Source organism: Coturnix japonica, chromosome 1, assembly GCF_054131305.1.
Source record: "Coturnix japonica strain WE chromosome 1, WE-NBRP24, whole genome shotgun sequence".
Lineage (NCBI taxonomy): Eukaryota > Metazoa > Chordata > Aves > Galliformes > Phasianidae > Coturnix > Coturnix japonica.
The window spans coordinates 97762855-97788004 of record NC_140663.1 but is presented as its reverse complement, the minus strand read 5'-3'; the positions used below and the strand labels follow the sequence as shown (position 1 = coordinate 97788004).

General features: G+C 44.1%; 1 protein-coding gene and 1 long non-coding RNA gene across 6 annotated transcripts in view; one reads left to right on the top strand and one right to left on the bottom strand.

Annotated features, from left to right (window-relative positions):
• SIM2 (SIM bHLH transcription factor 2) overlaps positions 1–24184 on the bottom strand; it is a 53442-nt gene extending 29258 nt beyond the window's left edge. For 3 of the 5 annotated variants that reach the window (XR_004309502.2, XM_015882309.3, XM_085529328.1), the window contains exons 1-4: positions 22271–22581; positions 15917–15999; positions 13755–13844; positions 8108–8216 (exon numbers count right to left, since the gene is read on the bottom strand). Coding sequence is in view for 3 of the 5 variants with exons in the window: in XM_015882309.3 (XP_015737795.1) it covers positions 8108–8216; positions 13755–13844; positions 15917–15999; positions 22271–22445 (457 nt within the window). In the remaining 2 variants the exon portion in view is untranslated. Of the gene's footprint in view, positions 1–8107; positions 8217–13754; positions 13845–15916; positions 16000–22270; positions 23459–24049 lie in introns of those variants that run through there. The other 2 variants (XM_085529325.1, XM_015882318.3) reach the window with 2 other exon arrangements.
• On the top strand, positions 21165–21866 carry LOC107323366 (uncharacterized). The gene is made up of 2 exons (XR_001559230.2): positions 21165–21365; positions 21552–21866. It is a non-coding gene; the product is annotated as an uncharacterized LOC107323366 (long non-coding RNA).
• Positions 24185–25150: the final 966 nt, after the last annotated feature.

Genomic DNA, 25150 nt, shown 5'->3' with positions numbered 1-25150 from the left:
AAAACACTGGTTTTTTTTGTCAACATGATTATATGCTTCTCTGTTGTTTTTTTTTATTATTATTCTCTTTGGAAATTCTCTTCTTTGGTGTAACTGAGGTTCATGACATCCTGACTTCTTTGAAATGTCCACTAAACTATCTGACATCTCAGATTGTTTAATAAGCAGTAAGTCTGAGGTATCACTTATGGGTTTTATAGGGGAGGCACTGCAAGTCCATGTCAAGATAATAATTCATATTTGTCATCCATTATTTTTCGATTTTCATCTCCCATACCAGGTTCAGATAAACGTTTCTGTTCCACTAATATATGACTGTATGACCTAGTTATCTTACAGAGGCTTCCTTTCTGATGTGCAGCAACTTAGCTGAGTAAGTTCCATAAAAGCTATAAATGATGCAGAGAATAAGTGGCCCAATTCAAGTCCTACCCCAACTCAGCAGTATGCTAACATCTTCACAGAGCTGAAACACAGCAACTTGGTGAAGATGAAGGTATGTTTGGTGGCCCTGCTAGGCAGGGGGGTTGGAACTACATGATCCTTGAGGTCCCTTCCAACCCGGGTCATTCTGTGATTCTGTGATTCTGTGAAGATCTTAGTTTTACAGAGGACAGTATTGTCCATCCCTGGGAATGCAACTATGAAATTCCTCTTTGCTTTCTACTCCATCTCTCTTCTCTTTTGAAAGAAAAATTTCTGGATTTGGACATAAGCAAAGTATGGCACCACTTTGCTATAGAAACATAGTGTAAATTGACATATGTATGTAAACTGCACCATGCTTCACCACCATTTTTAAAATGTATACCTCGTCCATCAGTATGGAAGATTATAGTACAGCATTAAAAATGAGAGCTTTTGACACAGAGAATGATGTATCACATCAATTTAAGTCTTGATTTTTGTTTGCTCTGTGGGGCAGCTTGTGTGTAATGTGTAAGTTACATTATGGGAAAAAGAAACTACTTTGAAATGGCACACCTAAACTGAAGCACATTGTTACCTGCTTCTGCTTTCCCTCCCACAACTTGTTCAGAGGCACATACACTCCTCTGGTGTCAAAGCATGAACATACGATAAACTGTGCTCCATATCCCTGCTGAATTGTTTTATAGTGTAGAAACATAGCACAAGTTCAAGTCTGGATGACACTTTCCTGCCCATCCCCCAAACACTCTGCATATTTTTACCCTTTCAGTTGGCTATTTTCATTTTACCTCCTCTATACCATAAAGTTACACATGTTCTGGTCATATTCTGCAGAGCATCTGGGTCCCACACAGCACAATGCTGACTAAAAGAGCATGCAAGCTTCTTGGCTAGCTTATTCTTTTATGTGCTTCAAGTTTTGTGAGACACAGGAGAGACAAATGCCACAATACCCAGCCCTTAATTCTGAATACAAATTCTAGCACATGAAAGATGTGAAAGCATTCTAGGAACTATGCAAAGGAGATGCTTGTAGAATAGCCTACACAGTTCTAGGGATGTCCTTGGATCTGGGAATCCAGGACTGACCAACACAACAGGTCAGGTTAAGAAGGAGCCTGCAAATGTATTTGATGGATTTCTCTGACAAGTTCAGAGCAGACCTTCAAATGAGCTAGTGGAAAGCTCGGAGTGAGGTCGATACAATGACCACCAACTTTATTATCACTGTGCCAGAAAGAGCAGTATCTGAAGTGGGTCTATGAATGCAGCCATTCTGTGAAGTGAAATGCTGCCTGCAAAGGGATACATGAAAACCACATTTCCTTGTTCTTACTTTGGTATGTGTGGTCAAAACTGGATTCCAAGTAAAAGAGAAAAAAACAGGTTTACTATCCCTTCTCCCTGTTACACTGCAACATCATATATACGCATGCAGGTTACAGGCTGAAGTGTCTGTCCTTGAGAATACACTGTCCTCTTTTTAGTAAATGACTGACACCATTTGAATGATAAAATATAAATGTGTTATATTGTAAAAACATAGATTTTATACGCATCAATAGCAAGTTCCTGTGCAAATACTAAGTTGACAAATGAAGTTTGTGGGCTGACTTGGTTTGTTCTGGTAATCTTGCTGTAATAGAAAGAAATATGTTCTGTTGTTAACCATTCCAAGCTTGCAAAAGCTGCCCAAATTTCCTCCCCAGTCAGACAGTTTGTTCTATGCTCAAACAGTATTCAGAATCCCACCAGTGCTGCAGAGAATAAATTGTCTCAATTATCATTCCCATGATCCAAATGCAGAATTTGCCAGCAGTTGCCCAAATCTTCCTTTGCTCCTACAAGTGATGCTTCCAAATTTTTTTTATGGAAGGAATTCAGCAGGACAGTGGGTAGAAAGGCAAATTCTAACTTGTAGTCTGAAGCACTCTATTCTTTCTATACCTTTTTGACAACTACCACTGAAAATAAAGAGTTTTTTAGTGGGGTGCCAGCAGTTTGCCCTCTTCCACTTTTCTTCCAAAATAATATATTTTTCTAGATTTCCCTCATTTAAAATAATGCAAAGATTAGCAACAGGATTGTTATGTTGAACCATTAGCCTTCAGGAACAGTTTTCCTATAAAATACTTCTAAATGGATTAAAGCAAACAAATGAAAACCTACCAAGTTTTGTCTTTTTGCATAGGTGCTACTAGAAAAAAATATATTTAAAACAGTGTAACAGTCCCTCTCATTATTGCTTTCTTGTCTTGCACAAAATGCCGGGCAAATCTCTCTTAACTCTCTTGCTTGTATCCAGCTGCGGGGATGACAGACTACCAGTTATATCCAGATTTCATTACTTTGATATTTCAAACAAAATTTTCCTGCTTTATTCTTATAAATATGGTTCAGGAGGTAAAGTACTTCCCAACAAACTGGTACGGTTTTGTAACTGCAGACAACAGTTCTGGTACAATCCTCCACATTCAGCCCCTTAAAGTCAGATGCTATTTCAGATATGACACTGCTTATCACCTCAGAACAACATACCTATTAACAATTGTTCCACAACATTCCAGCATTGTACAGCCCACCATGCTAGTACCAGAATGGTTTGTGGCTGAGCTGTAGCAGATCAGACTTACTAGCCTGATAGAGTTTAGTCCCACGTAGATGTGAGGTGAGGAAAGATGAAAACTCCTCACATGCCTACAAGATGTACTGGAGCTACTCTTGGCCAGGCATAAGTTGATGAGTACCATAACCTATTAGGTCTCCTGCACTAAGCAGGAGAAGATAGGCAGCATGCACTGAACCTTGACAGTCAGTCAAGTAACAACCTCGGAAGCTTCCTTCCCTTCCCTTCCCTTCCCTTCCCTTCCCTTCCCTTCCCTTCCCTTCCCTTCCCTTCCCTTCCCTTCCCTTCCCTTCCCTTCCCTTTCCTTCCCTTCCCTTCCCTTCCCTTCCCTTCCCTTCCCTTCCCTTCCCTTCCCTTCCCTTCCCTTCCCTTCCCTTCCCTTCCCTTCCCTTCCCTTCCCTTCCCTTCCCTTCCCTTCCCTTCCCTTCCCAACCCCTTTCCTCTTTATTTTATTTTTTTCCTAACCCACCCCAGTTGAATATAATGGATTTATTTTCTTACAAGTGCAAAGCTAGCCTAAAAACTCATGTGAGATAATTCACTGAGGCTTACCCTACATTTAATCTGTATGTGGGAGAGAACATTTCTGCCCACCCCAGCCACCCTCAGAAAGACGGTTCAGCTGTTGGCTTCTTTCACAGCATAGGATCAGTACATATTGCTTTACATTTTCAGTGCTGGTCATGCAAGTAAGAAGGTAGCTTAAAGACTTTGTAAGTTAAAGCTGAGATTGTCCAAAGCCTCCACAGATCATGGGGCTTATAGTTTTCATTGAGTCATAGCTTTGAGACTTTAAAGGCCAGAAAGGAGCATTAGATCATAGGTCTAACCTGTACAATGCAGTTAATTATGCTTCAGTCACTTACTCCTGTGCTGACCTCAGTTACGCTTGTTTGTCTAAAATGTATCTTCTGTAAAATGCCCTTGAGATGAAGACATCAAAAGAGGAAGAAACCACTGCTTCCTTAATAATTTTATTCCTGTGGTTAATCAATCTCCTAGACAGAAATATGTGCATTATTCTAATTTGAGCTTTTGCAGTTTCAGTTCACAGTTACTGGTTATTAATGTGGGGTTTTTTTTGTTGTTGTTGTTGCTGCTGCTGTTGTTGTTTTTTCCTTTAGAACAGTTATTTAGTTCCCCATTTTTTCTTCTCTTGGCAATATGCATACAAGCAATCAAGTAACCTCCCAGTCTCCTTTTTGGTAAACCAAACAGACAGTGTTCTTTCATCCCTCACTGTAAGCCTTTCCAGTCCTTCAATCATATTTGTGGTTCCCTTTTGTACTTTCTCCAATTCATCTTTTGTTGTTTTGTTCTGTTTTGTTTTGTTTTTTAATTTTAATGTGGACAACAGAATTACATATACAAGAATCCAGTGTCCATTTCACAGCACTGTACAAAGAATGCAGTCAGTCACCCTTTCACCCTCTCTACTCCTGTTCAATACTCCCCTGCTTATATGTCTATGGATTTTCCAGCACCCTTTTTGCCACAGCATCACCACAGGAGCTCACACTGAGCTGCTTGGCCTCTGCTTCTGAGCTGCTTCCTTACAGTTTCATGTCCCAGAAGCTTTCCTTTCCATAACTTGCCTTATGTCCATAGCACACTGGACTTACCTGAATAGAGCTGACATGAAAGTCAGTTTACTGATGCCCATTTCCCCAGATATTACTGCATTTAGTCTTGCTAAATGTGACTCTTCAAGAACTTCCCCTTACTTTTAAAAAAGTGAAGTAGCTGCACTTTTTGTTTGAATATGTTCCTTGTTGGCTATGAAACATTAGAAACTATAAATTAAGTTTTAGAAAATTGAAAAGATAAAATTTATGAAGCTTTATAGTTCTAAAATTAGTGTTTTGTGTTTTGTTTTTTGTTTTTTTTTTTTCCAATTAAAAGGCTGAGGGAATTGTTTTAAGAGTGTAAAAAAGGACAATGAAGAAGACTAAAAGCAAGTGAAATAAAGAGAAAGCATCAAAATGTATAAAGAATACAAAATCAGAGGGGAAAAAAACAGCTACTCTGGGTTATTTAATATCAATGTATGTTCACATCTGTGATTTTATTTCTATCATAACAGACCTTATCCAGACACAACAGTAGAAATAGCAACTGAACTAAAAACATGCATACGGATCTGAAAATTAACAGAAGAATACATCTTGAGCAAGTGAAGTTACACGGAAATCTGTATTATGAAGGGTTGTAACTGCAGTGCCACACTGATTTTACTCCTGAGTAATATCAGAGAGTGGACAGATCTATAACATTACGAAGTTCATGACTGGATGATTCAGACGCTCTTTAAGAGATCAAAAGAGATAAACTGAATGACCAAAAAAAAGAAAAGCTCTTTAAAAAGTCAGTTTCCCTTTTGTTAGAAAAAAAACACTTTCGCTCAACTTTCCTATGTACTAATTTATGTATAGAACACTGTATTTTATTTAAATTATTCAGAATATCTACTGAGATGCAAACAGAAGATGTTACTTTCCTACCACTTACTAAATAGGTTTCAGGAATTTACTGAAGATACAGACAAAACCTGCTATGATTTCTATGGGCCAAGGCAATTTTTAAGTTATGCCTAAAAATTAAACTTACACACTGCAGAAAAGGGAACAACAGTCAGATGGAAGATATTTGTCATTAATTATTGGCTAACGCTGTTCATTTCAAAAAGGTTTAGCCATGGATTCTGCACATCTTAGTATACCAACCCTATGCCTTATATGGGGAAGAGACACAGAGAAGTAAGATTTGCATAAAATAATCCCTATAGAAACCAAAAAAAAGAGCTTAACTCCTCCTTTATTTGTCTTCCAGGTCTAGAATTCCAAATAAGATGCCTTTGTTTTGATGTTTTTGCTACACAAAATTCTACGCAAACAAAACAAATGCAAATGGATCACATTTCAAAGTGAATTTTCATTTACCTTAGCACTACTGAGAACTGAGATCTTGATGCTAATAACTGACAGCATTTATATAGAATGAGGTAGAGCAAGCTACAGAGAATGAGGCACATATCTGGAGCTAATCATCAGCAGAATTTCAGACTGAAAATGTTGTAAATAAACTGAAATTAACAGTTTCAATTGTGAGTAAAATCTTTTTCAAAGAAAACCACAACAGAACTGAATTACACTTCATAGTAAGAGGAATTTGTTAAAGATGTAATTTGACCATAAGTAGCTAAAATAAGAGGGACCTGATTGTTTTTGTGAAAAATGCTAACAGACAAAACAAGCATCTCAAGACATTCACCAAATGTGAGCAATAAACAGGCAATAACTGGTTCTGAATGAACAAAAAGCTTCTGAAACTGCAGTATGAGTACGCTGTCTCACTTCTGGTAAGCCAGAGTCATAATACTAAACAGAGAACAGGAAGAGCTGAAAGCTTACTTGCAAGTGGTGTAGAAATTAACTCAGATCAGTTACGCATGACCTTGAACTTGTAAAACTCTTTAAATATATATAACAAAACCATGAGGCTATTGTAGTTGGTAAGCAAGTGGGCATAAAAGTAACTTACTACTAATTCTACATTAGAAATCGTGGATTTGTTCTAGAGGCATCCCCTCTGCTCATAAGTAAAGTAGGAAAAGAGGGGAAAAAAATGTGTTTGTTTTTTACATAGAAAGTAATAATAAAACAATCTCTGACAGAGGAATGAGAAAACTATGAAAAGGTGAAGTAACAAGTAGAATCAAAAGAGTTCAAGAGTTTGTTTTTGAAGACTCTGAGAGGTACTCAACAGAACGTGCTTAGGGAGGAAGAAGAGAGAAGATAGCTATGATAATTCTGTCATTTACAACTCTGTGAGCACTACACATGCTCCCAGGTATGTTTAACTTTCCTGCAATCAAATGTGCTCTGTGCTCTGCACTGAGGGAATCACAGCAGTCAGAACTGTGGTGAGATCACCAAATACAGAAACTGCACATACACCAAAGCTGGAAAAAACTTCCTGATCCTGAACAGAATTGTGGTGCAAAGCTAAAGCTCCTCATGCTTTAGGAGCACCATCTTAAGAAGCCCAGAAAAAAATAAACTAGCAAGATGTGAGCTTGAGTGGATCAAACAATTATGAAATATAAATGAAAGCACTTTGCACACTATGGAGCCAAATCATTCTGATATTTTGTAGCTCAAAGAATCTCCCCATGTGACATCAAAGTTACTGCAGAAGAGGGTGTGAAGATGATCATACATTTGTTAATTTTGTAGTAGTAACAACACTGAAGTAACAACTTAATACACAAAGGATTATGTTAATATTTGTATGTGGTGCCTGAGCACAGGCAGAGAGGACAGTCTGATCCTGGAGTTCACATAATAAAAGTTCTGCAGCATTCCCTAACACACCATCCAACTTAGCACCTTTATGTATGGATACACGTGGGTAAATCATCTGCAGCACCTGAACAGGATGTGTGGACAGGGTTGGTAAATCAGAAACCCAGCATCAAGGCAAGATTATTTCCCTGGAGAGATCACTTTGTAAATGAGAACTTCTAAATGTAAGTAATTTACAAAATCAAATTTCGCTCTTCCTACCGTGGAGAGTATTAGCTCTGGGGTTTCATACAAATTCCAAATGTAAAAGTTGCTTTTTTAATGTGAAGAATGTCCACCTATTTCCAAGTTGCCTAGCATATTCCTATCTTATTTTTTATTTTTTTATTTTTCTCTGAGACCACATAGCTTCAGCTTTGCACAGCAAAACAATTGCAACATTCCTGCAACCTCAGCACTGAGGACAAAACAAAAGAAATGAAATTGCCACTGGACAAAAACTAAATAACAGTTTAAAACTGTGCGGACTCCACAGAATGGAAAGCATTACTTAATGTAGAATACCTTACTCTCTTTACTGCCACAAACCAAAATCCTGGGTCACAATTTCAAGTTTGTATTCATCCTCCATTTGCATACATAGCCACACATTAGGTAAATATAAACTTGTCACAACTCAGCCTAGAATTGCTACTTTTCTTTTTTAGTTTTCCAATGGCAGTTTGACCACAGATCACACAAGTACCTTGTAAGAGGTGAGGATGAAGAGGCTGGTGAGCAGTAAGAACAGCCGTCATCTCATCGTGGTCGGAAGGATGTATATACTCATAAATGCTATTACCAGTAAGCTCCACCTGTGAAGAGACATGTAACACATGAAGCAGTGCTACCGCCCATCTTTTCTTTCCTGACCCCAAAACATTCTTAAGCAAGCTGTGTGTAATGCATCTAAGTCACTGCACACCACTTTTTAAAACATAAATTGGATGCATCAAATCTGCATTCTGAATTATACCACTTAAACTGAATTAATTCCTTCTTCAGCAGTGACTAATAGCACAAGGACTTTTGTGGGAATTTCTGGTGATGATCTGAACACATAAGAGCTGCTCATGATGAATGAAGTGATAAACTAGAGCAGCTGTAGAAATCTTAGATGACTACAAAATGGGATAGAATCTCTAAACTGTATTAATGTCTCTCAGAAAGACAGATACTAAAAAAACACAAAACAAAACAAAAAGTATTTTACAGGTTCCCAGAAGACATCACCTGCATTCAGGTGGCAATGGAGCCTTCAGAGCCAAACTGTTAGACTTACATATTTCTTTTGAGCTATTTTTTCCCAACAATCACCCACCGCATTCCATGCACAGTAATACATACAGCTCAGAACAGTAATGAGTGAATTCAGAAGACAGACTGGACTTCCATAGATTTTCACGGGCACTGGCTTGAGCCTTTTGCTGCCTTAAGTAAATATGCGCAGAAAATAGACTAGGAGTTCTGTCTTAAATATTTGTATTCCCTCTTCTCTCTTGTACTTTGCTTGAACAGGAATGTATTTCTGTCTTTTGCACTGTTGTACCCATAATAACTGTGGCATGAAAAAAAAATGAGCGGCATGCACCGTATGTCCTTTTTGCTAAATCTGTTTGCCACGTATAAAACTCACCAACAAAAGTCTCCAGATAGATGCAGTAATTGATTTAAGGAGTGAACCAATACTTTGAGCCTGTGTTTTAAATTAGTGTCAGGCTGCCCAATTGTTCGCTGTGGCCTGATGTGCCTTGGGCCCCCAAGATCAGAGACAGCTGAGAGGTGAAGTAATTTAACCTATTCTTCTGAGCCAATCCTACTGATTTGCTAAGATGTGTGAGTTGCTTTTTCTTTGGAATAAATGAAGTTGTCTACCCCACAAAGCAATCTTTTTCCGAAAATGTTTCTCATAGTTCCATTTTCTGCATTATTCATGGAATGTCTCTTCCCAAGACTATGCAAACTAACCTTTTTTTCTAGCCATTTATTCTCCACTTCTCTCCAAAAACCCCTCCCTGCAAAAAGCTGACCTGATATTTTAACCAGAGTAATATTGCACTGATTAAGAGGAAAAATAGAGAGAGAATGAAAGAGAAAAAAAGAAAAGAAGGAGAGAAGAGATGGAAAAAGAAACAGGGAAAAAAAAAATAAAGAAAAAGAAAAAAGAATGAGCAAGATGAAGAGAGGGTGGGATAAAGAAAGAAGAGGAAGAAAGAGATCTCTGTACCTTTTGATATTAAGGTTTTCTTACAAATACATCACCAAACAACCTGACAGACAAAATCAATTGCAGCAATCCAGAAGATCTTATGCTATCTCTGCTATTACTATGAGCATAATCATAACCACACTGGCATGTATCTACTCTCTTAGAGGTATAAACACATGGATGTCTCTTGATTTTCTGAAATTAACTACCTATTCCAAAAAGACCTCTCTCGGAAGCACAAGTTTGTTTACAGGATCCACAGGAGTGGGCCTAAAGTCACATTTTCCTCAACAGTGTAATTTGCATCACAGGGCTTATGCTTAGAATTCAAAAACTAAAGCACTTTGTTAAACTGATGACTAGTTTTTCTCATTAGGTACATAGGAGTATTTTCTGCTCTGATATATGCATTGGTAAGCCCTGCAAAATCAGCAGGGGGTGAACACAGAATGCTGAAACCAAAATTCATTGTAAAATACTAGTGGAAACATAAAGCCGTCAGCAAAGATACAGGGTGTAAGTAAGGGTCAAATAACCATAATATATATACATAATCTTGAAACTGACCACAGTCTCCTGCTACATGTCATATGTGTGTACTATTTTAAAGTCTACAATGAAGCACTGAGAACTGGTGAAAAAAAGTATATGGTTCAATTCATAAAGCTTCTAAAATCCCATGCCTTGGGCTTATTGAACCAACTTCCTTGATGCAGCTTTTTAATATCTGTAAATACCTGCTTACTACCAAATATTGCTGTTTCCCACTAAGAGCTTTTTTATGTGTAAAACTCAGCTGCACATTTTTTCCTGCCAAGAAATGATACATAATAAACACAGAGGACTAAGTAGATGGATTCTAGAGCAAATAATTACATATTTTGCCTTTCATATACTGATTTGATGAAAGAAAAATAAACTCATAGAAAAGTTCAGATATTTGTGGTTAAATATTTCAAGAAATATTTCAAGATTTATCAAAAGTCAAAGATAAGCTCAGCTCCCTTATGGGCCCTGAAAATGGATGGAATAAGGTCCAGACTTTCAAAATTATTTCCTAAGAGGATTTTATTCTCCATTCTGTGTCCTTGGACTGCAAAGGGAAGATGTATTTGGGGAATCGGAACCTATTTGTTATCCATGTAATAAAAAAGAGGCAAGAAATTGGCTCTATCTCAGCTAGAACAAGTCAGTTCAACAATGGTCTGAGGCCAATTGAAATTAGATGAAATTAGAGATCCTAACTATTCTTATTTACAGTATTTACTGTTAGAGTTGAGTGGAAAAGCTGATCAAAATCCAAACCCGCAAGTTTAACCAGCAGGTCTACAAATGAAAATGTAGCCTTTTCAGAAGTATTGTTTCTGATTCCCTGACACTACAAGCAAAATGAGTGAAGCTTCATGTTGTTTTCACATTTTTAAACTCTGTTAATTACATTGGCCAGTGAAGAGTTACTCAGAAGCTCCAAGTTCCTTCTGTTCAAGTTAAACTCAAGATCTACTAGAAGATAAAGGCTGCTGTAGTAGGTATCCAAGAATATCCTGCATAATGTTTTAAAATTGACTTTTTTGCTTAGCTTAAATATATATTTTAAAACAAATTGCACTGTAACTGGAAATTGATGTGTGGACTAGTTAATTGTCAACTTATTTAATAAAAAGGTCTTTCTATGCACACTCCAGAAGATTTTCTACAGTCATCATCACTCTAGTTTCAGCTTGTATTGGCTGGCGCTCTATGAGAGTACTTGTTGAAAATATAGAGTGGGATTATGACTTGGTGAGGGAGACCTGCAGAATTTGCCTCTACAGACCAATCTCATTCTTGTTGATCTCGGTGGCAAAACTCCCAATGATTTCCAGTGAAGTAGGAACAAGAACTCATTTAGAGCCCAGGGAAGAGTACAGAAATATCCCACTATTAGTGCATTAATATCCTAGTATTTAGGAACAGCCTAGAATTAGTCCTAGTACTGCTTATAACTGTCTCTTGAAAAACAGAGCATTGAGCAATATATTAGATTAGAGGATAAAACAAGATCAGAAAGGTGGGCAAAAAAACGCTGTCTACTTCATTGTTCTTTGGATTTATAAATAAAATCTACGTGCTTTTACACCTCTGGAACACACAGTGGTTTGATTCTAAAATATGTCCTTAAGTGTCATAACTCTCTGTCCTCTCTGATCTATAGTTTTCTGGGAAGTTCAAGGATAGAGCCCATTAATTTACTTGGCTAAAGTGAAATATTTGAGATTTTGAGTATTAAACTGCTTTCAAAAAACAATATGACTGAATCCTCTAGCTTTCCTTGGCAGCTTTGCAGTAAGGGCTTATAGAGAGAGGTGTGAAACATGGGGGCAACGCAGTTTGTGCAGAGGGCCATAGGATCATAAGGGCTAGAGATAATTAAAACCTTCATGATGCTTTCAGTCCCTTCTTGCATGCGACATAGTTGATCCACTGTTCTACTGAGACCTCCCAAGTTTGATGAACGGATATTCCACTAAACAAACAAACAAACAACAAAGTCTATACAAAACCTAGATCAGTTAGCACTTATCAAACAGACTATGCTCCAGCAAGGACAGATGGTAACATTCAGTCCTTTGGACTGATTGTACTGACTCTATGATTCTATTTAAGTACTCAGCAACATTGTGGACATTTTCAATATATTAGGGGGAGTAAAGCTTTTAATAAGGCTGCTGATTCAGAGAAAAAAAAAAAAGAAAAAAAAAATTAATGTGGCCATTTGGAAGGAAGTCTATTCTAAAACAAAGTACTATTTGAAGTAATTTGAACGTGTATTAAATGTTATGAAACAACTAATACTATGTTGTAACAGGCTCAATTGAACAAACTGCGTGAAATAGGAACGTTCCCTGGACACATTTTTAAAAGCTGGCAGAAAAAAAATATCCATGCAGAACACTGATCTTCAAAATTACTTTTTGTAAAGGAGATTAGAAAAACAGCGATCACAGTTGCCTTTGTATTTAGAAATGGGGTTTATAAGATGAAATATTTGCTTTTTCGATCTATCTTTTGAGTTCTGCTTTTTTTCTCATAGCTACTAATTCTAATTTCACTATTGTAAACACACATCCAAAGAACTTTACCGTTTTTCAAACAAAAATATTTAAGTACTCATACTTGTCCCCTTATCTGTTTCCTGGATACCGTGCCTGTAACAGAATTACTTTCTCTCATCTTCTTCTTCTCTCTACTATTAATTTTTCACTTAGTTTTGTTTTAAACTAAGAAGTGTTCCAGCTGCAACTGGTTCTGAAGAAACAGTTCTGTTTCTTGCAAGTCTCATCCAGGGCCCAGTGAAATTAATTAAGAGTTTTTTCTATTGGATTTCAGCAAGCTTTAGGTCAGGTGCTACCAATGAAACCGTGTAACACATTTATACACAAACTTATGGAAAATTCACTCTGCAATAAATTCTGGCTGTTTGCCCTTGTGTCTATCCCAAGAAGGCAAAATATTAGAAATGTCCTTCTAAGAAAAAAAAAAAAAAAATCAACAATAAAAAACCCTTATACTTCTTGTGCAGAACAGTAGTAAACTGAGTTTTATGAGTTCTATCACAACCATATAAAACGCTTTACTGAAAAGACCACTGAGCTGGAAAAACTCAGGAAAAACTACCTTGAATTCCATGTGAACACTCATAAATCTGCCCCCTTTTCTATTTTTTTCCTAAAGAACGTTTACCATAAAACTCATGTTCCACATCAGATTTCCTCTCTATTTCATAGCAAGTCTCAATATCTCACACAATCTAAAACATATAGCCTTGAATTCTAAACTTCATTTCAGACGTATAACATTACCACACAGGCAAGAGGTTTGGGTTTCAAGCTCTGCATGTATCTGTAATTTGCAATATCATATTATTTATTACCCTTTTTAAAGGTAATGAGGAGTAAAATACAATGAACAAGAAAAGATATAAAGACAGTCGTGATGTGGTTGTAAGTATAGGAAAACTGAATATTTAAGTAGGGCCATTTATCAGAAAACAAAGCTGAAGCTTCTAATACCCCTAACTATTGATGACTTTCTATATATGTGACCAGATACTCATGTTAGGTTCCAAATGCAGCATCCACATTTAACAGATGGGCAGTCCTACCTGAGATAAGCCAAGATGTACAGATGCTGTTTCTGAGATGTACATTATTTTGCCATCTGATGCTACCACAAAAACAAAGCCATCCAAAGTCTGTAGAAGAGAAATGCATAGGTTAAAAAGAAAGCATTCTACTTAAACTATTTATGGTGAAGAAGTATTCGAAGTCTTCTAGATTAAGGTTGCTATTCAACTTAAAGAGCAGAAAACATCACAGTTCAGAAATAGAAACGTTTATCTGAAGCTGTTCCTACAAGCTCTATGACATGTGCACACATTGTGAAATCCAATTCATTCCCCCTACAGATGCAAGCTTTACTGCTCACTTTAAGTTAACATTCTCCTGTTGATTCTGGTTATTTTAGTACTTAGCACAAATCCTGAGCTATGTGGTGCTTAGGGGAAAATCTAGTACTACACAAGCCATTTTTTATGGTATAATTGGCAGATATAGCTTACCACTATTTGCAATATACTATAAGCAACAGTTTAAATTTCTTTGACTGTATTTTTATTAATGTATTTCTGAACATGGCACTGTTTGCTAAGTAACTAGGTTAACTTAGAAGAAAAAAAAGTAATCAAAACTGCATTCAAATATCTCACACCTGAAGAAAGACACTTATGCTCATTAATTTATATGCCCAGAGTTTGGGAACCTCAGCTAATGGTAATATGTGATGCAGATTCTTATTGATGGGAGTATTAACTGGATGGTAAATATTACTAATGTGAGGCGAAACTGAAGTTAACTGTGCTGTGTGTCATTCATGCAAGAAAAAATAACTGGCCAGGATTAGGACATGTGACCTATTGATGTGGGGTGCCTTGATACTTGTCCTTGGTTCTGTGCTCAAAGTCAGACATTCTTTCAAAAGTATCTGATTCCCTCAGTCAAAAACTATCTACTATCTCTGATCAGTTTTGGAAGCCTCGATCGTTACACATACATGAACATTATTGGAAAAGATATTTGAATTATAAAAGTTACTTTTGCAGTACATAGATAAAGCAGGCAACAGTTTTAATTCATATTTTAAGTTACTGAACCAGGAGGGAAGCAATAAAATCCTGAACTTTATGCTTCTACACTGCTACCCCAATAAATGTATATATACATATTCCAAATTATTCTCTGGCCTACTGACTCCTCAGTATGTAATTGAAACCAGATTACTCTTTGCTTTTGCATTTTTTTTTTTCTTTTTTTAGACTGCAATATTACAGTGGGAGATGAATTTATTGCATCTTTGACCATCGCTTTTCAACTAAACGTTGCCATCCTACAATTGACCCACCCAACTAGACCTGCAGCTACCTCCCCTCACTTCACCATGCAGTGCAGCAGGTCCAGCTTCCCTTACAGAGGAGCAAGTCCAAGTTGAAACATCCCTTGTTAAGCTTCAGTCTAAGGACCCTTCAGAAAGCCTACAGCAAACTTGCTGCTGCTATTAAAGCAGTCGTAATTTATGAATGAGTGAACGGTGAAATTAGTATTACAAGCGATTAACATATATTATTTAACGCCAGGCTGACGGAGGAACAAGTGCACCAGCCTCGATTTTTGTCCTCCATCCTTATAAGATAAGGGTTTTAAAGGCAGACCGATGGTTGTGAACCTGCTGCTTGTAGAGCGTCACGAATACGTGGGAGCTCGCACAGCACAGCCGCCCCCTGAGCCTGAGGGGCCGAGGCTGAGCGGACCGCCCCTCGGAAAGGGGTTGGAGCCCCTCACAGAGCGCCTGTTGACTTTTTATGTCCCCCCCGAGCGCACGGTGAAAACAACGCCGGCTCTATGACCAGAAATTAACCTCCCGCCGTAAAACCGGCAGTTAAACGATTACGGTTTACTACGTCTTTAAAAGTAGGGGGAGGGAAACAAAATAATAATAATAATAATAATAATAAAAATCCTCGCAGTATTAAAGTTCATATATATATATATTAAATAATAATAATAAAAAAAAGAATAAAAAGGAAAAAAAAGAGATTGCTAAACGCAATTATTATTATTTTTTCCTCCGACTTCCTCAGTTCTCCCACATAGTGAGGACTGAGAAGAACTGCAGCACAGATCGGCGGGACTTGAGCACCGCTTCCAGGTGCTATTGCCGACAGATCGAACCCAGATGTGCCTCCCGTCCCCCGAAGAACGCGTCCGCTACCTGAAGCAAGTGGGATCCGAGCTCCTTGGCCACGTTATCCAAGGGCCCGATCCTGCTCGGCTGGCCCCAGGCGTCGCCCAGACCTGCGAAGGGAAAGAGAAGATGGTCAGAGCGGGATGAGCAGCCCGGCCGTCTTCCCTCCCGCTGCCGGCCCCGAGTTCCCCGCAGCCTGCCCGCTCTCCCCGAGCAGGGAAGGAAATGGCTCTTTGTGTGTTGAAATGCCTCCAAGGGGATTCCCGCTGCCCCCCGCCCGCCACATCGCGGCCCTCTTGGCCCGGGCACGGCGGCCACACAGCTAGAGAACCTCAGGGAGAGGGACTGCGGGGAGCCGCAGCCCCGCCGGTCTCCTCCCGTCCCCTCACGGAGCTCGGATCGGTGCAGAGCTGCAGCCCCGCTGACCCAGACAGGGAGCGGAGCGGTGCCATGGGCGTCTCGGCCCGTTTGTTTTCATTTCCTACACGAGAACCGGTGTAAGGGATGCAGGCTGCTGCCGGCACCTGGTAGCAGCTCTGCCTGCAACGATGCTCAGACGGAGGTGAAGGTGCATTAATGCCGTGCCTCCTTTTTTAGAGAGAAAGGAGTTAAGAAGGCTTAAGCCCTCAGAGCCCTTCTACAAGGGGGAAATGCGTGCTGCGGAGTCGCAGCCCTTCATCCCAGACAACCTCCACCGTTGCTAACGGGGCAAAACACTGTACAACCTCGAAACCGAGCTAAGCATTTTCCTCCTTACGCCTCACACCGACCAGGTGCTTTGAAAGAGAACTCGCACTCCCTCAGGGAAGGGAGAGGACGCTGCACTCGGGCGGAAGGCGATGCCTGCGCTCCAATCAGGGGTGCGTTTGTGAAGCCCTCCCTGAGCCGAATCCCCCTCGGCACCGGTGTGTGGAGGCGATAGCAGCTCCTCTCCGCGCTCCCTTCCTCAGAGACGGAGTTATCTCCCACCCGGGAGGAAACGGGGAGGACGCAGAGCTTTGCCACCCGCGGGGCAAACACCGAGGATCCTGCGGCAGGGAAGGAAAATGAACCTCGGGGTGCTTGGAAGCCCGCTGCCCTCTGCCCACTGCAGGTGGCTCATGGCAGTGCCCCCGGTCAAGGTCAGCCCATGGGGAGCAGCTCTCCTCCTGCCCCGCTGCCCCAAAGGCTCCCTCAGAGCCGCGCTGCTAGCGGCGATGCTGTTTTATCATTAGGGAAGGGATACCTTCCTTTCCCTCCCCTTCGCTAAAAGCAATGTTTGACCACGCACGGGAAAGGTAGTTCGAAGAGGCAAACGAAAAGTCGTGCTTTTCTGCTGCCTTTATCCAATTTGCAGTTCGAAGTACGTTCCCAAACGTCCAAGCACTCGACACTATGTTTCTTTCTTTTTTTTTTTTCTTTTTTTTTTTTTTTTTCCCCCCCCTTCCCTATTTTTCTTCTTATTGAAATGAACTCTCTTTCAAAGGACCACGGGTTCACCCCGCAGTCTTCTTCTCCAGACGGCAGTGCTCGGACGACGCGCTCAGTGCCGGCGCTGAACGGAGTGCCCTCATTTCGACGTCTATCAGTGAAGGTCGGGAGGTGTCTGTGACCCTCAGCACCGGGCGGGTCGGGCTGCACGGCACCGCCAAACCCCACCGTGTTTTGAGGTTATTTTCCTAAACCGGGATAAAAGCTCCGCTTCCGCAGATCTTTCCCCCCCTCTCCCCCTTTGAGATTTTAAATTGGGGTCACAACTGAGAGCTCAAATCAAACGTTAGAGCGTTTGGGGGATCAGGCTGACATTCGTCTAAGCTTATTTTAAAGCCCGTGATTTTGTCATTTAATCCAGCAGCAGATCGGTTTGGAGGTGGAAACGAAACGAATAAATCCGACGTTCGGCTGAAGGAGTGCCGAGCATTAACTCCTCTTCCTACAGGTTTGCCGCTGTGCAGCCTCCGTCCCACACACATATGGATGCAATACATATGGATGCAATACTCCTCGGCGCTCCCGCTGCTCCGCCAGCAAATAACGCACATTTTCACTCACTGCGCTGGATCGGGGCCAAAGGCGCTGCCGATACAAAGCGAGCGTTCTGCAAAGCTCCTTTATGCGACGGGAGCTCGCCGGGACTGCTGCGGCAGGAAAAGCGCTCCTGTGTCCGAAAAGAAAACGTGTAAAAAGCCCCATTTGGGCACGCGTTAGCTGGGACAGCCGTGCCCGTCTCGGTCGAGTATCCCGTTCCATAGGAAAAGGGGCCACGGTTCGGGGCGGAACGGTCACTGCGGGATGCGGTGCGAGCGGCCGCGGAGCCGGCTCCCACAGCGGCAACCCAGCGCGGGGAGGTCTGGCATGGGAACCTCAATGGAGGAGCAGCTCCCAGAGCAGGAACACTCAGGGCTTCTCGTCCCTGTCCTCCGGCAGCCGTGGGCGGACTTCCCCCGACGCTCATACAGCCTTTTGACACCTCTCGCCGTCTCTTAGGGCTCTCGCTTGGTGCATTCCCCACTTTCTGGGTAGGACGGTGAATTAAACCGTAATAAGATCTGGCAACCTTTGGGATCAATCCCCACCTTTGCTCTTTAAACGTATATAAATTCGTACACACAGAAGTGAAAGCCCGGTAGCTTTTCTGTTTGGGATTCTGCTACAAGAATTACTTAGCGATGTATTACGCGAGTATCGGATTGCCCTCTAACTCGGAGCATTTCCTTTGTGTCTACAGTACTGTTTCCCGACTCCCCGGAGCGCCTGGTGCGCTCCTGTTGTTCAACAACCATTCTTCAACCTGGAGCGGCCACAACCGCCGGGATTTGCAGCTCTGCCTCCCTTTGGGGGACTTCTCTCTAGCACGGCGTAATTCGGTCGGTGGGAAGAGCAAAAGGGAAAGAGCGGCGGGCAGTGAGCTGCCAGCTCACCCCGAGGATCTGCTCTGACTTAGGCGGGGGCAGAGCTGACCCTTGCCCCAAAACACGTCCGCAGAGATGTGTCCCAAACCCGACGGCTGCCCCTTCTGGGAGCAGGACGGGTCCCGAGAGGACGGGGAGCCCCGGAGGGAGTGTGCGGTGCTCGGGGCCAGCGGCTCTCGAGACGGGGAGTGCAGGAGGGAGGAGCGGGGCAGCCTCGCTTTTATAGAGAGAGTTTTAGCCTCACGTCTGCGGGCTTCAGCGCAACCGGCAGAGCCTTGAGAAAGTTTGGAAGTTTAAAAACAAAAAAAAAAAAAAAAAGGGAGGGAGGGGGGCAAGGAAAGAACAGTTCCAAGAGAAAACCTAATAAATGCCCTCCGGTACACCCGGTCAAACCTAACTCCAGCTCTTCCCCAGCAGCAGGCGATGCTCCAGGAACCCGTCCCTGCCCGCGAACGGCCGCGGGACTGTCGGAAGCCCTGAGAGCGGAGGGGAGCCGCCTCGCCTCAGGGGTTTGTGCCACTGTAGGCACTCGCTCTCGGTCTTGGGATTAATTAATTCGATTAATTAATTCGTTAGTAAGCCTCTCCCGAGCGCACGCGAAGATTCGGAGAAACAGCGGCAACGAGCCTTGAAAGATTCATATTCCAGCTTAGAGACAGAACGCTCCGTTTGCTCCTTATAATTTCTGTTGCCTTAGAATGAGGAACAGGTCTCAGCTCCACTATGGAGTCACCTCTTTGCTATTATGCTGTACAGAGCGCAGCACATTGCGGGTCACTTCTAAAGCAGCGCATCTCCATCCGGTTGGGATATCCGTTAAAGAGCAGTTTTACCGTCAGTTTTGGAAACTGCCTCGGGGCTGGAGGAGGTGGGGGGTCACAGATGAAGACAGAGCTGGGGAGGGGGGAGAACGGCACTGCCTGTAAACGCAGTGGATTCTCGCGGCCCTTTCTTTCATTTGTTCATTTTCAGAAAGGCATTTATGCATATACGCAGACAGCCAAGACGGAAGTCCCATGGTATATTTTTCTCCTATAATCAGAAATGCCTTGGCAAAAAAACAGAGATCTGCAGAAGCCAGAGCGTGGGGGAGGCCGTAGGTTGCTGTCTCCCGGACTATAATTCAGGAACGCAGGAACGTGAAGGTCAGAGTAAAACCGCACGGCAAACCGTGTGATGTGGGCGCACGAAGCTCCGAGCCTTCTAGAGCTCGCATTGTCGGGGTGAAAGGAGCCGTGAGATCAAGCTCCTTTCGCTCTCACTTCCCTGAGCCAGAGCGGGCGGCTCCGAGGGGATATCGGTGTAAACCGCGCATCTTCGGGAAAAGCCCGGCCGGTGGCAGCAGGGGGACCTGATTGGCACCATTACAGACCTGTAGAAACAATGGGGCCATCCTGGTCAGGACAATTTGCTGAGGGTCCCACATTTTGCTTAAACTGCATGTCAGCGAGCCTTGGAAATGAATGGAAGGGGGAAGGTAAAACAATTTGTGGAGGTTTTTAGAAACACAGCTTTTCCCCTCCGCCCTTTCTCATCCAGTCTAGACAGAACTGGAAGCCAGCTTTATAGCCGGACAACACTTCGGATCCCTCTGGCTGCCCCGGGCCTAGCGCGCGTGCTGGGGGTGTCTCGACACCCGCCCCCCACCCGTCACCCCATATCCACAGACACACGCGAGGCCGTCTAGAAGAAACAAAACCCGCTCAGACCTTCGGGAGCGATGCCGTAGGGCTGCTGCAGACTGAGCGGGGGGGGGTAGGGGGGGGGCGCTACGACCGTGCCCCTTCGGGGGCGACCCCTGGGGGAGCAAAGGCCAAGGAGGGGAGCCGCTTTATTGCAAGCTCCATTCCCCCGGATATACGCCTCCCCCGCCCTTTCTGCGTGCTCGAAGGGGCTCCTTCCTCGCGTTTTGCTCAGCCGGAATTCAAGGTGCGATGCTGGGCAGCCCCTTCGGGTAAAACTCACTGAAAACCGTTCTGGAGGAGGGAACGGAGCCTCGGGAAGGGCAGCTGGGCTAAAGCCGCCCCGTGTCCCGTCCTGCGGCCGCAGCCCGCCTCGAGAGTCGCACCACAGCTGCACAACCCCCTTCGCCCCCCACTCTGTCCCACAGTCCCCGAGCTCTCAGCGCTCAGCACCCGGCTCGGTGCCCGGCGGAGCGGCTTTCGCCCGGCCCTGTCATCCCCGGATGCAAGCCTTTGGTTTTAAAAGTATTTCCACCCGTACTTAAGACGATGAAAGATCAGGAATTCACCCTATGCATTTAAACGTTGCTCTTAATAAGCAGAGTGTGCAGAAGCGCACGCCCGGCCTGTTTAAGGCAGACAGACACAGTAAGCACGGCCGAGCTGCGGGTATAAACCTGCTCCCGGCTTCTTCCCATTGCTATCGAGGAGCAACAACTCCTGTGCTGCTCCCTGCCCGCCTAAGCAGGAGCGTTCCGGACACGCTCCCGGCCTCGAAATGACGGCGGTGCTCACTTACAGAGAAACGTCCCCACACGGGAGAAAAGCTCCAGACGGCAGCAGCGCTCCCGGCAGCGCTGCCAGTGCGTGCTCTCGAATTTACTGAGTTCGATGGGTAGAACGGTAAGCGCTCGACAGGTTGGAAGTATCCATTTTTTTTTCCTTTTTTTTTTTTTCAATTTCTCTTATCCATCTCTGTTGGTTTTTTTTTTCCCCTTCTTTTTCTTCTTCTCATTTTTTAATTATTATTTTTTAAATATATATGTATGTATATATATATATATATATATATATCTGAACCATTTTCAGAAAACTCCATAGAAAACGGGACGGAAAGCAGCCAACCCTCCGCTCTGGAATCTGCCAGTTCCACAACCAAAGGACAAAGCGAGCAGCAGACCTTTCCTCAGCCTCCCCCCCGACATCACTCACTACTTCATCTCGAGGTCCCCGCATAGCAGCCCCGGACGCAAGATCTCCAGCAAAGCCCCAACGCGGCTCCATCCGCGGGCAGCGGGAGCACGGTTTGGCCCTGCTCACTGTCCCCAGCCCCAGGAGGAGGCGACGGCTCCGTTGCCTTATTCTCGCCCAGCCTGCAGCCCTAACAGTGCACTCACCATGTAGCGTCTGGCTGTGCGTTTGGTTTATTTGTTGTGTGTGTATATATATATATATATATATATATGTATATATATATTTTTTCGCCCGTGTCCCTGCTGGCTCCACGGCTGCAGGAGAAGAGCCGAGCCGAATGCTCTCAGCCCTCCCCAGGCCCTCGCCGCCATCGAGGGGACGGAGCGAAGGAGAAGGAACGCGGAGCAAAACGCGCGTTTGTGCCCCGCCGCTCCCGGGGATCGGGGCTGCCCCTCAGGGCGCACCCCACGCAGGGTTCCGGGCCCTCTCCCTTCTCACTCTTCTGCCTTTAGGCCTCTAACGATCCCCGCAGCCCTCGCCCAGCACCCGGCGCCGGGACCCCCGCGTCCCCTGCTCGGCTCCCGAGGGCGACGCGGACCGCTGTCGGGCTTTACCTTCGGGGAAGACGGCTCGCATCTTCAGATAGCTGGTGGTGAGGCGGATGATGGACGCCTTGTCCAGCTGCGAGGTGATGGCCGAGGGCAGAGGCAGGAGCTTGGCCAGTTCGTAGAATTCTCCATTTTCCTTTTCCCGCCTCGTCTTCGCCGCGTTCTTGGATTTTTCCTTCATCGCGACGACTGCAGGGCGAAGGTGACACTGGCATATTAGGCCCGGTCCTTCCGAACGACGGGGGGCATGGACTGAGGCCTCGGAGTTAGAGGGTGAGGAAGGGAGGGAGGGAGCTCCCTCAGATTACAACAAAATCAAAAAATAATAGTAATAAAAAGGGGAGAAAAAAAGTGAAAAGAGAGAAAAAATAAAAAAGAAATAAAAAGCAAAACACCCAAATCAACCAAACAAAAACCGGGAAGGGAAGGCGATCCTCGAGCGGGGGAGGCGGTCCCGCTCCGGCCCCGCTCTTCGGACCGAGCCCGGCGGAACCGCACGGGGCCGGGACCGCTCCGCTATGGGGCGCCGAGCCCCGAGCCCCGCTCTCAGGGAGATTCCCTCCGCTCAGTCCTTCCCCGTCCAAAAATCATCAAAATGAAATATTACAAGCCCACGCGTGAAATCACAGAGCTAGGCAGGAGGCACCGTTTTCGGCTAAAAAGTAATTAAAAAAAATAATAAGAGAGAAAGAGAGAGAGAGAAAGACGTGACTGCTCCGCTCGCTTCACAGAGCGCGGAACGCTCCGGCCCCGAGGTCCGGGCCCCTCTAAGCGGCGGTCCGAGCGACTGCGGAGGGAGAAGGCCGCCGAACAGCTCCGCAGCCCACGGCTCTCATCGCCCCGGGCGCTCCCTCCCGGCGGCCGCCTCAACGGCGCGGGGCTGTGCGGGACGCGGAGCTGCGGCCGATCCCGAACTCGGTGCTCATGCGGAGTCGGAGAGAAGGGTCCGTTCTCCTCGGGAGGGGTGCAACCGGAGCGATGCCTCTTTCCAAACAAGTCCGAACGCTGGCAGAGGCGCGGGGTAGGTTTGGTTGGGTCTGTTTTTTTCTTTTCTCCTCTTAAAGAAAAAGAATTTGCAGGATCAGAAATAGTTTCTTTCTTTTTTTCTTTCTTTCTTTTTTTTTCCTCTTTCTTTCTTTCTTTCTTTCTTTCTTTCTTTCTTTCTTTCTTTCTTTCTTTCTTTCTTTCTTTCTTTCTTTCTTTCTTTCTTTCTTTCTTTCTTTCTTTCTTTCTTTCTTTCTTTCTTTCTTTCTTTCTTTCTTTCTTTCTTTTCTTTCCTTCCTTCCTTCCTTCCTTCCTTCCTTCCTTCCTTCCTTCCTTCCTTCCTTCCTTCCTTCCTTCCTTCCTTCCTTCCTTCCTTCCTTCCTTCCTTCCTTCCTTCCTTCCTTCCTTCCTTCCTTCCTTCCTTCCTTCCTTCCTTCCTTCCTTCCTTCCTTCCTTCCTTCCTTCCTTCCTTCCTTCCTTCCTTCCTTCCTTCCTTCCTTCCTTCCTTCCTTCCTTCCTTCCTTCCTTCCTTCCTTCCTTCCTTCCTTCCTTCCTTCCTTCCTTCCTTCCTTCCTTCCTTCCTTCTTCCCTTTCTTTCTCTTCTTTCTTTCTTTCCTTCCTTTTCTTTTCTTTTGTTCCCCTTTCCCTTCTTTTTCTTCCTTCCTTTCTTTTCCCTTCTTATTTAGCTTCTCACGTATTTAAGCAGCCGCAACGCAGCAGCGGTGTCCCCACACCAGACCTCTTTCCTGGGGCGGTAGGAGGGCGGGTGCCGTCCCCTCCCGCGAGGAGCTGCGGCCTCACCGTTGGCGCTGTCGGAGGCAGTTCCCCTCCCTCAGAAACGCGGTCCGCCGCGCTCCTCTCCCCAAACTCGGATATTTCCGTTGTTTGTTTGTTTTTCCCCTTTCGCTCACGCCTTTTTTTTTTTTTTCCTTTTTTTTTTCTTTTTCCTTTTTTTTTTTTTTTCTTTTTTTTTTTTTTTTTTTTTTGTTCCGGGGCAGAAGCAGCTCCGCAGCGGACCCCTCGCTTAATTCTTCAGCAAAGGCTGAGACGAGCCAGGAGAGCCTCCAGAGGGGAGGGGACAACGTTCCCGTGACGTGTCCTCCCTCCCAGGCACCCAAATAGAGAGGGGCAGAAAGGAGCCGCAATCAGAGCCCGCCGCGGGACGGAGGCCGGGCCGGGGAGTAGTGGGGGGGAGGGGGAGAGGGGGGAGGAGGCTGACGGGGGGGGGGGGGGGGGGGGGGCTTCTTCTGCTCAGTGCGGGACCCCGAAATTCGGGCCTTCTTAGGCACCGGGTATAAAGGGGAGAGAGGTATAGGCTTGTAGGTGCAGCCATAGAGATGTATGTGTGTACCATGAGTGGAGTACCACATATACACTGTAGATACATTGTATACAGGACTCGTATAACACGTACGTGCGTGTATTTATAAACAGGTATTTCCACATGACACATACGCACGCATGTTTAATTATTACTTACATATTATGTATTATACGTCATATATTCCATATATTACATGATAAATTATGTATTTATTGTGTGTTTTATAATATATATAGTATTATATTATATATACTAGAGATATATATCGTATAAATACACACCTCGCATTGCTCTTTGCTGTGCCGGGGCTCAGTGCTTCTTGTCCCGCTGCACTGAAGCCCCCCTGCTGCTGTCCTCCGACCCCACTTGACGATTCTTCTCGCAGGGTATGAAACCCCCACGAATAGAAGAGTGCAAGGGGAGGGGGGGCCACGGGAGAGGCTTCCAACGGGATGAGCCCTGTCCCGGGCACGGTCCAGCCTTGGTGTGGCCCCAGGAGGGCCACAAGCTGTCACCCCCTAGGCCACCCACTCGGGGCTGTCCCAGCGCGGCCGAGCCCCGGGATCGCTTCGTGTTTG